At 34.7% G+C, this 18,645-nt stretch overlaps 2 protein-coding genes across 10 annotated transcripts in view; one reads left to right on the plus strand and one right to left on the minus strand.

The window, feature by feature from the left end:
- The window catches only part of LOC127972725 (neurobeachin-like), a 247,688-nt gene extending 245,894 nt beyond the window's left edge, over positions 1–1,794 (plus strand). For all 7 annotated transcript variants that reach the window (XM_052576455.1, XM_052576457.1, XM_052576458.1 and 4 more), the window contains one exon: positions 77–1,794. In XM_052576455.1, coding sequence (XP_052432415.1) covers positions 77–167 — 91 coding nt within the window. In that variant the 3' untranslated portion in view covers positions 168–1,794. The remainder of the gene's footprint in view (positions 1–76) is intronic.
- A 1,702-nt stretch (positions 1,795–3,496) lies between these two features.
- Positions 3,497–18,645, minus strand: part of LOC127972728 (serine/threonine-protein kinase DCLK1-like) — a 33,871-nt gene continuing 18,722 nt past the window's right edge. Inside the window, exons 6-17 of one of the 3 annotated variants that reach the window (XM_052576471.1) lie at positions 14,636–14,730; positions 13,152–13,239; positions 12,892–13,061; positions 12,677–12,796; positions 12,034–12,180; positions 10,364–10,497; positions 10,082–10,159; positions 9,820–9,916; positions 9,656–9,736; positions 9,446–9,559; positions 7,754–7,827; positions 3,497–5,919 (exon numbers count right to left, since the gene is read on the minus strand). In XM_052576471.1, the coding sequence (XP_052432431.1) occupies positions 5,862–5,919; positions 7,754–7,827; positions 9,446–9,559; positions 9,656–9,736; positions 9,820–9,916; positions 10,082–10,159; positions 10,364–10,497; positions 12,034–12,180; positions 12,677–12,796; positions 12,892–13,061; positions 13,152–13,239; positions 14,636–14,730 (1,256 nt within the window). In that variant the 3' untranslated portion in view covers positions 3,497–5,861. Of the gene's footprint in view, positions 5,920–7,753; positions 7,828–9,445; positions 9,560–9,655; positions 9,737–9,819; positions 9,917–10,081; positions 10,160–10,363; positions 10,498–12,033; positions 12,181–12,676; positions 12,797–12,891; positions 13,062–13,151; positions 13,240–14,635; positions 14,731–15,598; positions 15,765–18,645 lie in introns of those variants that run through there. The other 2 variants (XM_052576470.1, XM_052576469.1) reach the window with 2 other exon arrangements.

Consider the following 18,645-nt stretch of genomic DNA (forward strand, 5'->3'; position numbering starts at 1 on the left):
TACACTTTCACCACGACAAACTGTACAAACACATCCTCGACTGGTGTAAACCTAACTCCGTTTTCCATGTTTGCAGGACTCTTATCACAGGCATGGCATCTGGCAGCATCGTGGCTTTCAACATTGATTTTAACCGCTGGCACTTTGAGCATCAGAACAGGTACTGAGAGCGATCAGCCAATGACGGCCAGCTGCTGCCTCCAGCAGTAACGTGTCATTACAGGAGGTGATGTAGCAACTCAAGATATGGAATCTGGATCAGGAAATCACACAACGCTAGTTGGAGAAGTGCAGCAACCTACACTGAGATCCAGCTGCTTGAGCAAATGTATGTGTGTCTCAGAAATGCACAGGAGCAATTGACAGATGACAGTGGAGAGAGCACAGATGGAGGCCAGTTTTTCATCACAAATTACTTTATCTAATTGTCATCTGAGCCAACAGTAGTCTTGTCAAAAATAGCCTTTTTACTCGTAGTCCCGTCGTTTTAACTGTACCCAATGATAACTTTGCATAGAGAACCGATAACGATATTTTTATGAGGTTTATTTATGGCTTGCAGCATATTTCACTTTCTCTAGGTGTTTTCTTTTTTTTTTTTTTTTTTTTTTTTACAGGCCCTTGAGAAAGAAAAGCTACCTGATCAATAAATAAGTAAAAGTCCTCCCTCTGATGCTGAGCTCATGTATGTAAATGCTGTTCAGTTTCTTTTAAACTTGTCTGTGAGGCTGCTTTCTGAACTATTCTGTAGTTCAATTCTGTTTGTCCTGTGTTTACGCATTTGACATCATCAATTGCTTTTTATGACTGCAAAGAAAAAAAAGAGAAGCTTTTTGTTTAACGTGATGTCCTGTAATGTTCGTTTGTCTTGTGTGGATGTATTTCATTTCAGATGTATCTGGACTTCTTGATGTACGCAGCATTAAAGACATCTTTCTTGTCGAGCTCTAAATGAGGGTCGAAGCTGATGCTGCATCTGGGCAAATATCATTGTAATTGTTGTGCAGTTCTATCATTTAAAGATATAGATGGTTTTAGCGATGTGAACAGAAAATGGTGAGGTTTTTAGACTGGTATTTGCACCTTTAACTGGTTTTTGTTTTGAATATTTTCATACTTGCTTACACCGAGCTTTTGGGGTTTTCACATGATGTCAGAATATTAGTATGAAGGGTGTGCATTAAATATTTTTTGTTATATTATTGTCTGAAATTGTGGTATTGGCATCTTTCAGAATTGCACTTGAAATCCGAAAACAACATTGTAAAATCACTGCTGTAAGCAATACATTATGTATGATGTATGTGCATCTTTGGGTCTCTTACATAATGTAAATCAGATCTATAACTCAGAGCTTATGAATCAAAAAGGCTAAACTATTTTTAATTGTTTTAGTGCAAATATGTGAAATATTCTGCTGTAAGAAGCATTTTTTTTTTTTTTGCCAATTCACGTTCAATAAATATGGTGCCATACTTAACATTTTATTTACAAGAATAGATTTAGATTTGATAATACTGAGCAATTGTTATTTTTAAAACTTAAAAAGATGAGTTTACTTTAATGTCATGTTTATGTTAAAATGCCTCCGATTTCAAATGATTTCTTTGATGAGAATCGTTTCCGTCAGAAACATTGACATTGCAAGTGAAGGTGCCTGCTAATTCAGCAGATATGTTTAAGTTGGTTACTTTTTAGTTACAACTGTTCGGTATGTCCTAGTGAATCATTGTGATGAGAGAACTGTATTTGCCTACTTTTTATTTATAATAAAAAATAAAAAAAATCAAATGTACTGTGCTGAGTAGCTACTGTTCTCTTGCATTACTATGTACAAATGAAGCGTATAGATAGATAGATAGATAGATAGATAGATAGATAGATAGATAGATAGACTGATTGATTGATTGATTAATTGATTGATTGATTGATTGAGATATGTGTGGGAGAGAGAGAGAGAGATAATAGACCAAAAAACTATAATTATAAATATTGTCATAATTAGTGCGGGTATATTTGTAGTAAAGGCCAAAAATACATTGTAAGGGTCAGAATCATTAAGACATTAGGATCAAGATCGTGTTCCATGAAGATATTTTGTAAATTTCCTACCGTATATCAAAACGATTACCGTATTTTTCGGACTATAAGTCGCACCTAAGTTTAAGTCGCATTAGTCCAAAAATACGTCACAACGAGGAAAAAAACATATATAAGTCGTACTGGACTATAAGACGGATTTATTTAGAACCAAGAACCAAGAGAAAACATGACCGTCTACAGCCACATTTATTTAGAACCAAGAACCAAGAGAAAACATGACCGTCTACAGCCATGAGAGGGCGCTCTATGTTTTCAGTGTAGACTACAGGAGCACTGAGCAGCATAGAGCGCCCTCTCATGGCTGTAGACGGTCATGTTTTCTCTTAGTTTATTTCTCTTGGTTCATTTCTCTTGGTTCATATCAAATTAATTTTGATAAATAAGTCGCACCTGACTATAAATCACAGGACCAGCCAAACTATGAAAAAAAGTGTGACTTATAGTCCGGAAAATACGGTACTAGTTTTTGATTAGAAGCCTAATATGCATTGCTAAGAACTTCATTTGGACGATGTTAAAGGCCGATTTTTGATCTGATTCCAGATTTTCAAATAGTTGCATCTCAGCCAAATATTGTCCTATCCTTACAAACCTACAGTGGAAAGCTTTATTTATTCGTCTTACAGGCGATGTATACATCTCATTTTCAAAAAATGACCCTTATGAGGTTTTGTGGTCCACAAATACATGTGCTTTTGAGAACAATACTTTCAGTTCTTTATTTTACATTCCTTCTGTTACATGCACTTAATCCCAGGTTCTAGATGTTCTAAACCCTGTTTTTAACCCTGGGTAAAGGAACGTTTAATCCTTATAATTTAAATCGGAGTTAAAATTTACTGGACAGTGATGGAAACATGGCACCTTGTATAAACCGTAGTTTGGTGACAGAAACTTGTGAATTGAGGGAAGAACAGACCTTTTTTTGTGCTAAAATTTATAGTCCACTCAGTTCAAACATTAGCCCACCTTCCATAATTCCAGTTCGAGTGCTATATTCGTGACGTCCAATCAAGGACAGACACTGAAAATATGCAAATTATAACCTAACCGTTTATGAATGTACAGTCTGAAACATTAGTTGATGTTTTAACCCCGGGTAAACTATGAGCAGGTTTTGTGTGTGTGTGTGTGTGTGTGTGTGTGTATGTGTGTAAACTCTTGTGTTTGTCTTGATTGAAATGTCTTACATTGTTGGTTCCCTGTCTTGTTATGTACATTAAGCAATAATAATAATAAACTATGAGCAGTGTGAAACGTGGTTTTACAAAATAATTTTAAAGGCTTAACTATTTCAAGTGTGAAAAGCTCTACTGTGGCTGAAGGAAACATGCATAGCAATAATGAAAATCTCCTATATATCCATTATCATTCTCAGTAAATTGACACAGGATTCTGCTTGAGGAATCATTTATTCACAGGTTTGGCTTGTTGCTGAATTCACCATTGTTCAATGCTACTTGGAAGGTCAAGCCTAAATGACATTTGATGGAAAGACAATAGACAAGCGGATATACATCTATACAAATATACAATGTGCAATCAATGCTTGTGCACCGAATTTTGCATATGAGCTAGAATATTTCCTATTATAATGAATTGATCTACATCCTATTAAAAATAGGTTGATCATGGATTGGGTTCTAGTCTACTTTTACGAGCAAACACAGCAGATACATTTTTAATTAAAAAGTAAAAACATGCTATACTTTAAAGAACTACCCTTTTAGCCTTTGTGCTTTTCACCCCTTCATAGTGTCACCTGAAGCCTTTACATGCTGGAGGCTTCAATAAGCTGTGTAACAATGTTAAATATTGAGAAGCACAAACATAACCAAGACTGGTCTTCACTGAAACTGTGTGGTCAACATGTCTCGATGGTAAAGCAAATGAATATTAAAAGCACTCACACTCAGATCACATGCAAGACAAACACACTCTGCCTTTTACAGTAAGTGTGCAAACTACACAAAACACCACATAAAGGAATGAAAATGTTACTGCATGAATAGAGGCTGGTATTACAGACACTTAACATAAAGTGGGTCCTTATGTTGGAATTTCTGTGGATTTTAACAATTATACATTAATAAATTATGTTTAATAAATAAACTGCTTTAAAAAGGGACTTAAAGTATAATGAACTACAATCTCTTACAATCTTAAGGTAAAAAGTTAACATTTGTCTACAGTTTTTCTTGTTTTGAGCCCATAAATCGTATATGGGAGCCCATTTCCATGACTGAAGAAAATTAATAACAATAACAAGGTAATTGCACCCTTTTATTACAATTAAAATTTTCTCAGAATTGCAAGATAAACTCAGAATTGTGACATAAATTTGCAATTCGGAGAGAAAAAAAAGTGCAATTCCGAGCTTATCTCATAATTGTTTTTTTGTTTTTGTTTTTTTTTTCACATTTTGAAATGTACATCTCTCAATTCTGCGTTTATCTCCCCCCACAATTCTGAGTATATATCTTGCAATTTTGACTTTTATTTTAAGAAAAAAGTCAGAATTGTAAGATGAAAAGTCACAATTACCTTTTTCATTATTATTCTTTAGTCCATATTCATGGTGGAAAAGTCATCATTCTGTCGTGTCACATTTGGCAATCGTTTGACAAAAACAACAACATACATTGAAATTCAAATTGACTTTTTGTTTAGACATTACACTGCTGAATGCAGGGGGAAAAAATCTATCTAAATATTACATTCCACTCAAAAAAGATAAATATGCACAATTTTAGTCCAAGTGTAAGTTACCCTTTAAAATCAGTAGTGGACATTTAGTGCGTCTAAGTTTTCCGTTATGCTAGCCTACTTTTTAAAATAAAACAATAACCGTACATTCGGTTCTCTCGTTAACGTAAAATTAACATTCTGAGAAGGAATTCAAATTCTGGGAAGTAGCTGTACGATCTTCATGACAAGTGGTACTGACAGAACTGAACTTACAGAGCAGAGATCATAGCAGCAGCATTCATCAGCACCCATCACATGCATTGCATTAAGTTCAAACAAGCGTTTCTACAGCCACATACATCGAAAAAGAGCTTCAACTATCCAGACACTTCACCCATTTTTAGAAAGAACATTCTAATGTCTAACCAACAGACAGAAAACATGTTTCTCAAAGAAAGTGCTGAAATATGTAAATATAAGATATCAGTTTGAAATAAATGTACAAACCTAAAATTTTTAAAATATATAAAGTTCATACAAAAGGTAAAAACGAGTAAAAGACTTGGTCACTGAAAAAAAAAAAAAAGCTAAGACATCGCCTGTTTATTCTAGGTATTAGACGGCATGTGTGTGATCAGTTGAAACAGAGTGGGAGGTTTGGCTGCATTACTTTCTATCGAACACTAGAACGCGCAAAAGAGAGGCGGGTTACTGACAAAACAAAACCTCATAGCAACAAATGTAATGATGAAGAGAAAACTCTTAAACAATGGCAAGGGCTTCTCATTTCGGATGTTAAAAACTGCTAAGAGTGTGATATTATTTTTGCGCCCCTCGCAAAACCTCATCTGCTCTTCGTGACAAGCATTCGTATTCAAAAACTGTTATCATTTGTGATTCACAAGTTCATTTTCCCTTATTTCTAGATAATTTTCCATTGATTCCTGCCAAGACCAGGGTTTGGTCTTAAAACGGCGATGTGGGAGAGCGGACCGTCTCGGCCGAGCTTGGGGAAATGTCTTCTGACTCTGAGGTGAACTCGGCGGTGGTGCTGCGGGGAGCAGCCGCTTTCACATCCTGGTGGCGTCTTCGTCTGAAAACCTGCCTCTCCTTATCAAGAGGGGTGGTCTGGGGAACACGGGGACATTGGACAGTGAATGACTGCTCGGGAATCAACGGGCAGAGAGATCGGATGGGTGCAGGCTAACAGATCTGGATGACAATTAAACAGGACTTTCCAAAACAACTAAATCAACTTGTGTTTTTGAATTGAGACTGAACTGTGGTTAAAGTGTAAAAAAAAAAAAAAATTATAGTGAACTACTGTATTTAGAAGCAGTGCAAAAAGCATAGTGAACTCCTTACATTTCAAATCGGATTTATAAAATGGCTAATATATATATATATATATATATATATATATATATATATATATATATATATATATATATATATATATATATATATATATTATTATGTTAAATGTTGTTCAAATTATATATAAATAAGAATATATACACAAAATAAATGAATACAAGTTTGGGATGAGTAATGTTTTTGTAATGATTTTCAGAAGAAAAAAAAATATGCTCAACAAAGCTACAATCGATTAAACGAAAGTGAAAACAGTGAAAACAACATTTAGAAAATTAACTGTTCTCTACCTGAATTCAGTTTTGCATCACGGGAATAAATTACATTTCGAAATATGTGACCCTGGACCACAAAACCAATCTAAAGTGTCAATTTTTCGAAGTGGAGATTTATATATCAACTTAAAGCTGTATAAATAAGCTTCCATGGATGTGTGGTTTATTAGGATCAGACAATATTTGTTCAAAATACAACTATTTGAACATCTGGAATCTAAGGGTGCAAAAAATCTAAATACTGAGAAAATCACCTTTAAAGTTGTCCAAATTAAGTTCTTAGCAATGCATATTACTAATAAAAAATTTAGTTTTGATAATTATGGTAGGAAATTTACAAAATATATTCATGGAACATGATCTTTCCTTAATATCTTAATAATTTTTTAATTGAAACCCATAAAAAGTTTTTTAGGCTATTGCTAAAGATATACCCCAGCGACTTAAGACTGGTTTTGTGGTCCAGGGTCACATATACAGTAAATGGAATTACATTTTACTCCTGTTATGCAAAACTGAACTTTCTCCAGTCTTCTATGTCACATGAGCCTTCAGAAATTATTGAAGAATTATTTCTCTCTCTTGTCTCTTTTGATCATTTTAATGCATCCATGCTCCTTGCTGAATATAAGTATAATTTTTTTTTTTTTAAAGACTCCAAATCCCCAAATATTATTTAATTATTTATTTATTATATATGTTATATTATGCTTGCAATATTATATTAAGTTCATTTGTTTTTGTAATCTGTCAGATTCAATTTAATGCAATTACAGAAAAAGGTTTTTAGTTTTTTTTATTTAATATTTTTTGTTTATTTGTTTGTTTTGCACACAATGAAAGTGTTTAGTCCTAACTAATTAATAATGATTTCTGTTTTTTACTACCGATTTCAGCACTTAGTTTCTAAAGCTCTTCCACCAACACATACATGTGCACACCAAACACTTTCAGTGCATTCTGCAGCATAACCAGCACAGAAACACACATTCAGTCCAGTGTGTAACTCATAACCAGCAGTGGCATGCATGCTGGGTAGTAAATGTACACTTCAAGTGTCCAAGCTTCTCAGAAGGCAAAGATATATGGCGCTTAACAATAACACAGAGCAAAGAAAGAGAAAAGTGAAGCACTGACAAACAGAATTCAGCAAAGCACCACCAGAAAGGAAAAAGTATGAACTTAAAATCATTAATAGCAAAAAGCAATGAATCACCCCACTGTAGAGCACGAGGCACAGAGTATGAAAGGAATTGGGACTATGGAGACTGCCAGCACGCTGCCATGGAAACACTGCCGCTCTGTGGGCATACCTTATCCAAAACATTCCTGGGTGCGGATAGCAGTCCAAAGACCCTGAACGCTTGATGGTAAACCCCTCGTCCGGCTGAGCAGAGAGAAATGAGTGCAACTCAACAGATCAGATGTTTACTTTCACCTCGTACAACAGCACAAGCTTTGAGCCTCGAGGTGCTGTTTCAATAATGGTGTTATATTTAGAGGTAGTTCTACAAAACAAGAGCAGTATAGTGCTCATACTGTACACACTCAGTTTGGGAAATAAAAACAACTATGTATGAAGCTAATGAAACCGTAAACATGCAAAGTAACATGCAAATAAAGCAAAACATGTGGGGTCAGTAAGACACTTTCTTAAAAAACACACTTAGACAGAAAACATGGTTTCCACAAAGATGTTAAGCAGCACAGTTTTCAACATCGAATAATAATAAGTAATGTTTCTCGAGCAAATCAGCATATCACAATGATTTTTGAAAGGTCATGTGACACTGAAGACTGAAATTATGGATGCTGAAAAGTCTTTGCTTTGCATTACAGGAATAAATTGCATTCTAAAATATATTCAAATAGAATAAAGTTAATCAAATTGTAATAATATTTCACGATATTACTGCTTTAACTGTATTTTTTAACAAATAAATGCAGCCTTGGTGAGCATAAGAGACCTCTTACAAAAGCATTTAAAAAAATCTTATTGACCCCAAACTTTTTAAAGTTAGTATACTATATATATATATATATATATATATATATATATATATATATATATATATATATATATATATATACATATACACACACACACACACACACACAACAAGCAAGAATGTTGTTGACTAACATGCAAGACCTAAACAAGAAAATAACATAATATAAAAACAAAGTTGTTTTGATGTTTTGAAAGACAATATTTAGTTACAATTTTGTCTACATGCGGATGTAAAACTAGTGCGTGTATTGTTATTTAGTTGCTCTATATAAAGAAAGCATGTATGAAAATATACAAATATAGGAATCTTGATGGTTTAATTTGATTCAGTCCCTGACAACAGTGCTGACAGTCATTATATAAGCAGAGCACAGAATCAGAGGAAGAGATAGCAGTAGGATGGAGTCTGCCAGGAGAGAAGAAGAGCTGATGGATGAGTCAGCGAAGAGCTATGAGATAAGAGCACAACCTCCAGAATATTTTAACACCTCTAATTATATATAAGTAGATTTAGACTCAAAACAATGTGAACTGCATGTCAATTTTTCATATCAAAACTATTGAACAAGAGAAAAACGCAATCCTGTCATTCACATCCTCTAATGTCACGTACAAGCCATCGTGAAATAGTATTAGATATAATACCACTCTTTTGGAATAAAGTAGTATTTCCACTAATATTTGATTTGAGAATATTGGCTTTAATTAATGTGGGTAATGTTGTCAAAATATGGTTACACTTTATTTTAAGGTGTCCTTGTTACGGTATAATTATACATTTAAATACTGAGTAATATTAATGAACTATATGTCCTTACTATATGCTAAGGATTACAATTAGGTTTTGTCTTAAGGTTATTTGCATGTCCTTATGCATAATTAATTTATTATAATAGTAAGCACTTGAAACGTGTAACAAGGACACCTTAAAATAAAGTGTTACCAAATATATATATACACATTTAAACCTAAGAGCTAAATATGCGACTCTTACCGCTAACACAGTTACTCCTGCTGTGGTGTTGTTGGGTTTGGGGCCCACGTTGAAATGTTTCTTAATCTTGCTGGCCACAGACAGCTGGTGCTGATTCTCACACATCCTGTCATCCTGAGAAAGAGCAGAAACAGTGCCTCCACATATCAGTTTCCTACTAACAGTCTGAGAATAGCACATACTCTTTAAAACAGACAGATAAAGTCTTACATTGACCCAGGGATGGTCTAACACCTGCAGAGCTGTGTATCTCTGGTCGACCTCCACCTGTAGCATGCAGGTAATAAGTGCCTGTAGAGAAAGGAAGCAAAAAAGAATAGAATGAGGTTTATTTTTATTTTCAGAACTTTTAAACTGTATTTTGGTATACCAACCTTTGCAGAGTCAGATACATTGTCCCAGTATGGAAGAGGGAAATCCAGCTGTCCCATCAGAATCTGGTCAAAAAGAGCTTCCTGGTCATCTGTGCTCCTAAAAGAACAGATATGCATTACAGAACAAAGCCACTAGAGAGAGAGAGACACATCTGAATTAACTATATTTAACCTGTATATACTGTAATATGAGCTATAAAGCTGTCTACATTTAAATCGTATTGAATCCCAGATAAAAGTTGTAAGCTTTTGATGTACTTACCCACGGAAAGGAGGGAAGCCACAAAGCAATATGTATGTTATGACCCCGGTCGCCCAGATATCAACTTTCAATCCATACCTTAAACATGAAGAGAAAAACTCTTTAGGTTATTTTGCAGACCAGAGGCCATATTCACAAAGAATTGTCCGCATAAATTTCATAAATTAGATGTTACTTTCAGCCCTAAAATCATTAAGTGAATACAGCTTCAGATCTTTAAAAAGCCTTGTTTTTCACGTTCTGTTACAATAACATTGCCATGCTAATGGAGACATGATTTACCCCGTCTCTGCAACGATCTCTGGAGCTACATAGGTTGGGGTGCCACATATAGTGTAAAGTGGTCCGTCCACAACTGTTGCCAATCCGAAATCCCCCAGTTTCAGGGATTTGCTTCCATCCTGGTGCTCATAGACCTTAAAACACATACAAATATACACCAATATGCATCCGAATACTTGCTATTTAGGTTCAGGAAATAGATCTTTAACTTTGTTTTTAATTGCAAATAAAATAATAATGAAAATTAAACATTAAAATATTATTTAAAACTAAATTAAAATCTCTCTCTCTCTCTCTCTCTCTATATATATATATATATATATATATATATATATATATATATATACAGTATGAGATTATTTACACATTGAAATTGCAACATCTGTCATAAAATGCTAAAAATGGACACATTGGCATTTAAGGATACTGTCAAAATTTTAAATGACATAGAGAAAACCATGAAATTCCATATTTTGTATATTATCTTTTAATATCAGTATTTACAAAACGACACAAATTTTGAAAAAGCTATTAAAATATATTATATTTTTATAGAAACTAAAAAGAAAACTATATAATGAACATTATTATTATTATTCAAGGGCAGACAGCCTTGGGGCTCTGGACAGGGCCTCTTCTGTTTTGGCATCTAGCCTTATGGCAGTTCCGTCCACTGCTGAAAGACAAGCACACGTTGGTCCGCACGGACAACAATGCGACTGTTTCGTACATCAACCGGCAGGGAGGTCTATGATCACGTCGCATCTCCACCTCTGGATTCAGAGATTGCTCAAATTGCTGTGTACCGTTCCACATTCAGGGGGAGCTCAATCGTGCAGCAGACATTCTCTCACGACAGCTCACGTTCACCAGAGAATGGAAACTCCATTCCCAGACGTTCCAGCTGATTTGGAGTCGATTCGGGGAAGCCCAGGTAGACCTGTTTGCTTCCCACAAGTCCTCCCACTGCCAGCTGTATTATTCCCTGACTGAGACCCCCCTCAGCACGGATGCACTGGCACACAGCTGGCCTCAGGCTCTACGCAAGTATGTGTTTACCCCAGTGAGCCTTTTCCCACAACATAACTCGAAGTGACCGACAGATAGGGAACATCTCGGTTACATACGTAATCCTCATTCCCTGATGGAGGGAACGGAGACGTTATGTCCCCATGCCACAACCTCGAACCGTCGCTGGTTGCCAGTGACAAGCTCTCGGCTCCTCAGCATAAAACCTGATGAGTGGATGCACCTGTCACCTATTTATACCTGTATGCACGGGGAATGTTTTCTCTTAATAAGAGAGGATTTGGGCTCCCAAATAAGACCCCTAATGTTGTCACAACATAATGTCTCCATTCCATCCATCAGGGAACGAGGGTTACGTAAGTATCCGAGACGTTCTTCATGTTGTCATTAGATAAACACTACTTTGAACACAGTGTTGTATCTGAAGTTATAAGCTGGGTAAACTAGGTCCAGTATTGAGTTAAGTTATCGTTGTTCTAAAACTTATGAAAGAAGGGTTATTCAAGGCTTCTGCACTCAATAAAAACATATTGCCTTTGTCTCTCTCAGATGTGAGTGTCATTCCAAGCTGCCTTTGTGAAAGTAACACTGTGATTTACTGTATAGTAACAATATTCTCTCTGTAATACTTCAATACCCACCAGAAGATTCTCAGGTTTGATGTCACGGTGAACAATGTTATGGCTGTGCAGATATTTGATAGCGCTGGCGAGGTTATACAGCATCCCGCTGGCGTCCCGCTCTGTGTATTTGTTGGAGGAAGTGATGGCATCAAAGAGGTCGCCACCCTGTTCATGCACACAAAATTTCACAGCATATTGAGGGACAATATCTGTTTAATGCAATATAAAAAACATTACTAAAAGTTTGTCAATTTCTTATTATGTTTCTACAGTTTATCTACAGTATGAGGTTTGTGACGTGTTAATGTTCTCAAAAAAAAAGTATCTTATGATCACCAAGGCTGCATTTACTTGATCAAAAATACAGTAAAGACAATATGAAATACTATAACAATTCAAAATAACAAATGTCTATTTTAATATATTTTAAAATGCAATTTATTCTGTAAAGGCAAAGCTGAATTTTCAGCATCCGTTACTCCAGTCTTCAGTGTCACATGATTCTTCAGAAATCTTTCTAATTCACTTATTTCCTGCTGAAGAAACATTTCTGTTTAATAATAATAGGTAATGTTTTTGTGGAAAACGTGACAAATCTTTTCTCAGGTGTGTGATAAATAAAACGTAAAAAATGTATTCAGCTGAATGTTCGATTTTTCACCTTGACAAGTTCCATGACCAGGTAGAGTTCACTATATGTGTCCATTTCTTCAATCAGCAGAACAATATTAGGATGTTTCACTCTCCGAAGAATGGACACCTCATTCTGGATCATGTGTTCCTGTGAGCCACAGATAATCTTGCATCATTAATTTGTGCGATATAAAAAAAGTGCATCGACGTCACTGAAAAGTATTTTTTTAGAAAATATCTTACCTTCCCTCTGCATTTGCTCTTGTTAATGATCTTCAGAGCGTACTCTCGGCCTGTGGATCTCTCCACACACTCTCGGACCACAGCGAAGTTCCCATCGCCAATGATTCGTCCCACCTTGTACCTCTCGGCTATGGAAGCAGGAACCTGAGGACAATCGTCCATCAGCTCAGCTAGAAGAAAAGATTTGGAATGTATCATTCAGATGACGATGATAAAACAATAACGATAAACTTTTGTCAGAGTTTCCCAGGGTTCCTCACCTTCACTGCCCGGCCCATCGCCCTCATCCATGGAGCTGCACACCTTGGTGGAGGCCAGAGAGAGAGAGGAGCCACTGTGCTGAGAGCCCTATCCGGGAAATTGAAGGGTCATTTTATAACTTTTTGGGGGGTTAGTGAGAAGCAAGAGTCTTTTGAAATATTGTTAAACAAGTTATTATATAAACCATAAATTCTGTCGAAAGATCTGGAATATATTGTATTGGAAAGAATAACATTCAGTATAAAGTGCAAACTAAAAGACCATACATTTTGGGATCTGTTTATACAGTTTCTGGAAAAATGCCCAAATATTGGCACAGGCAAAAAATACGTCTCTCACTCTACTAATTGATATGTGTATATATGTTGCGCTTTTGTATTTGAAAATGTGTGGATATGCCTGTCTTAGCCTTTGTATAATAACTTCTTTACCTGTATAATTGAATTTTGGGTTGCATTTGGGGGTCTATTAATATATTCATGTTATTGTCCATGTCTTTTTAGCAATAAAAATATGTTAAAACACAAACACACATACACTAAATGTTCATATTCTGTATTAAATAGACTCATATCTTAAAGGGACAGTTCATCCAAAAATTTAAATTCAGTCATAATTGACTCACTCTCATGTCGTTCCAATCCTGCATACATTTCTTTCTCCTGATGACCATGAAATGAGATATTCTGAAGAATGTCAACAACCAAACAGTTTCGATTCCCATTGATTTTCATTTTATTTTCAATGGAAGTTAAAAGAAAATGGAAGTTTTTCATTTCTAACATCCTTTAAAATGTCTTCTTTTGTGTTTCACAGAAGAGAAAAAGATATACAGGTTAGAGGGAGAGTAAATGACAGAATTTCATTTTTGCATGGACTATCCCTTTAAACTGAGCAGAGGTATTGTTGAGGGAAATAAAGGTCAGTTTCTATGGAAACAGCTCGGGTGTGCTAAGATTATTCCCGTCTGGAGTGGGGCAGGCGAGGTGAAAATCAGCCATGTTTAATCCACTGACACCATGACATATTTATTTTAACACACCATCGACCAAGCATGAACACATTTTCAGTCAGGCTATATTACCTGCACCGAATATTAATTCAAAAGGCTGTTCAGTTTAAATTTTTTTGCATGTTTGTCTTCAGGCATCTACAGTACATTTCAGAGAATTATATATAATAGAATTTTAATTTTTCAGCAGTTAATTATATTTAAAGCTATTTCAAGTCATCTTTGGCATGTGTATAGATTCTTGATAGACAAGAATATGTCTTGTGATTCAGACCTATATAAGCAAATTAAAGCACATGAAATACATTTAGGGGTCAATCAGAAAGATAAAAGCGTTTGATGGTTTTGCTTGAAGCAGTGAAAGACATTGCAAATTTAGATAAGTAATTTAGAAGTTGCTTCCACTTTAAAGGTGTTTTAGTGCATTACAGCAAATAGAGTTTGAAAGGTCTTTGGAGTGACTGGTCTCACCCTTCGTCTCCTCAGACTGGCTGGACTGGTGGGAGATGGACTGGGAGATTTGCCTGACCGTGGAGTCGACAGCTGACTACCTGCTGTTCCATTAGCTGAAATACAGAAAAACAGAATTCATATTCAGTTAATGTTGGGATATGAATCAAGGCAGGCTAGTAAATCTCATAAAATTTGATCAAGAATGACATATTTCACATCAAAATCATTTTGCAGGAAGAAAATGAAAGTTATTTTATTTTTAGCATCATTGCTTGGTTCCATTTGCTTAATTGTCTCAAAAACAATAAAAAAAAGTTTACATAATGCAAAAAAAAAATATTATAATTAGAATATTATATATATTTTTTCCACTGAAAATACTTTAAGAAACGAAGGTTTTAATGACAATTCCTTGCTTCCATTGCAATGAATTAATTGTCATAAATTATAATAATATTTGTAATATTTGTAATATTTTATATATATATATATATATATATATATATATATATATATATATATATATATATATATATATATATATATATATATATATAAAATTAAAAATAATAAACTAATAATTGAATTACAATATACTATTATTAAACACAAACTGTCAATATGACAGTATATAAACAATATAAATACAGGTAAGTACAGGCTACCTCAGACTATGTTCAATAACTTACACAAGGAAGCTCAATATAAATAATAATAAAACAAATATGCGAGATATTGTAGCATTATTATTGCAAGCATTGACCACTAAAACACTTTCACTACAAATAGATCCTTTAATATTAGAAGCATGCACATAATGCTTAGGAATATGTTGAAACAAGTATAACAGCCAAGAAAAATCTGCAAAGCATAAATATGAGCCCTTCATTCAGTGACGATGCTAAACTAAAAAATGAACTCATTTCATTCTTCTACACCACCTCTAACAAGAAAAACTAAATCAAATTCAAAATTTCTCACCTTTATGAACCTTCTGCACAAACCCATTTGTCCTAACTGCTAAAGAGTGCAGCAGGCTGCCAGAGCAAACTGCGATTCCTCCTGCGCTCATAGTGAGAGTATGAATGAGAATGGGAGAGGAGGAGAGGATGTATGTCTGCTGGATGAACATAGGCAGCTCTTCTACGCACACCTTGCGTCATGAACAGCCACGGAGGGAGGAGCTTAGCTCATAAACATGCCATAATGTAGTTGCAGCGCTGTCTGTGTGGGTGACTATAAAGATCTCCAAAAAAATCCCATGGCAAAACACTCTGAACGGCGTAAGTGCAGCCAAACGGATGACGTGGTGTTTTGAGTGGATATCTGAAGTCTCTCAAACACTGTGTACAACTAAAGCAGTTTGAAGATCTGATTATGCCATGATTCAGAACTATGGCCACTAATATGATTTCTTTCAGAGCTCCTCAAAACACATTAAGTAATATATAATTCCATCTCAGTCTCAGATGTCAATACTCTGTGTTTGTGTGTCACTGTGATCTGAATATCGTGCTCTCCTGGTCATCTGTGTACACCATCACAGCCTGACATAATTCAGCATGAATGAGAGTGCATCATCATCATGTTATTTTGGGGATGAGCAACAGGGTTTTGAAGGACTATCAGATCAGCCATCATTCATGTGTGTGATTACCAAATGATAAACTTAGACAGAGTTCATAGTGACAGGGAACAGCAGTGAGAACTTCACTTTCAAACTGGATCTCAAGATGCAAGATGCAATCTCCACATGTATAGTAAAGGTTGTCAGCAGATCTTGCAGACTAAATTACACAACGACCAAACCACACAAGTACCCAATGTACTGTCAGCGATGTCCTTAGGGTTCAACCTCAAGACACAGACTCGGACTCAGGACAGACACTGCATCACTTAAAAAGAAAAGCTAAATCTTAAACTGCATCATATGTACTGATTAAAATATGTAGGTTACTAACATGAAAAACTATAAATTACATAATATGTTAATTATATAAATTAAGATATAATATATAATATTAATATAGAACATAAAAAAATAAAAAATCTATATAAATCATATATTTCACCTCATTCATTTATGAGTAAGATATTGTGCTGAGCTGACACCCAGAAGGAGATGACTAATATCAGCTTACATCAAACGTCAGTCCCTGATGATCACAGTGTGGGAGCCACTATCCAGCAAATTAAGTAATATCCATATTTCATAACTTTAGCTTAGTCCACTACTATTCTTGACTCTAATAATTTGGAAAAATCTGAACAAAGGCACCAGAAAATATATTACCAGCCAAAGAATTTCAAATTGAAATAGCTGTTCTTTATATATATATATATATATATATATACAAAAAAAAAAATTATTTCAGCTAGTTGCCAACATTTTTTAATTTCATTTGAACTAAAACTCATTGAAAATAAAAAACTAAAATACAGAAATTTTATCTAAAATTAAAATAAAAAAACAAAACACAAACAAAATTTAATTAAAAATAATAATAAAACTATAATATATATGTATCAATGACCCTAAAATAACACTAGTGCTGTTTGAACGAGCTTTCAGGTCAATAAAAAAACAATTACACTAGATTTGTTTGACCAGACCTCATGGCAGATCATTCTGCCAGAGTTTGAAAGCGTTAGATTTGTAAACAGGTACTGCTTTCCATATTTCATTCACACTCTCGCCTGGTAGCCAAACAAGTCTGTTCACCAATAACAACATAATCAATATCCCTCGTAAACAATTTGGCCCAATCACCCAAATTATGCCCACCTGTGTCGTTTCCACACTGTGTCAACCATTTGAGGTTGATACTCAGTACCAACAGTACACACAGCTAGACGGTTCTGAGGACTCAATTTGTATCTGGCTGAAATACAAAATGTGAAGAACAGGCCCAGCTGAAGCACAATAATAGTTCTGTTTTTGTTGTTGTTTTTGACATGTCTCTCTAAAGCTTACTGAGTGATGAAAGCCTGGTGTTTGCCTGGAACATCAACATCAGGGAGTGATGAGTCATGATCTATTCCAGGAAAAATAATGAAACCTAGATCAATTGGATGTTCATTTTGTGCAGTTTTTGTTCCCTGTTTATGAACCCTGCTGAAAAAGAAAAAAAACGGTCTAATCTGGTCTGCCAGTTAGGCAGGCCAGTTTTAGGTTTAGAATAGAATAGAATAGAATAGCTTTAGATAACTGGATCATCACAAAAAAGAATAGAATAAAGTAGAATAAAATAGAATAGAATAAAGGAGAACATAGCAGGAGAATAGAATAGATTTTAAACAACAGATTAGAAAAAACTGAATAGGACAGAATAAACTAGAAGAATACAACATAGAATAGAATAGAATAGAATAGAATAGAATAGAATAGAATAAAGAAGTACAACATAAGAACAGAATAAGACAATATAGAACAAAAATAGAATAGAACAGAATAACCTAGAAGAAAACAATAGAATGGATCATAATAAGAATAAAAGAGAACATAACAGATCAAAACCGAATAGAATAGAACAATACAGAAGAGAACATAATAGAACACAATGGAATACAATAGAGTATAAATGAATAGAACAATTGAAAATAAGTAGATTGAAATATAGAATAGAATAGAATAGAATAGAATAGAATAGAATAGAATATTATTACTATTCTAAAAATGGTTTGGCTGATAGTGGTTTTAGAGTCTGCTTGAAGGTAGCAAATGAAACTCTTCATTCCTTGGTAAGCAAAAAATGGTTCAATAATCTAAATATACATTATCTTAATCCATTCATCTCATCATCCACTGATGTAAAAGTTAGTTTTGTCATTAACAGAATTCTGCTGAAAATTCCAGCTAAGCAGACAATTACACTCCATCAACACCAAACACAGGCATCACAGTGGCTTGAACACTGAAACATCCCATTAAATGAATCTGTTAATTGCCAGAGGAGCTCATTAAAGATGGAGAGATTGAGAATGTGTAACGGGTGTCAGCTAAATCATGGGACATTACTCCTCAAACA

The sequence above is a fragment of the Carassius gibelio genome, chromosome B15 (genome assembly GCF_023724105.1).
Source record: "Carassius gibelio isolate Cgi1373 ecotype wild population from Czech Republic chromosome B15, carGib1.2-hapl.c, whole genome shotgun sequence".
NCBI lineage: Eukaryota > Metazoa > Chordata > Actinopteri > Cypriniformes > Cyprinidae > Carassius > Carassius gibelio.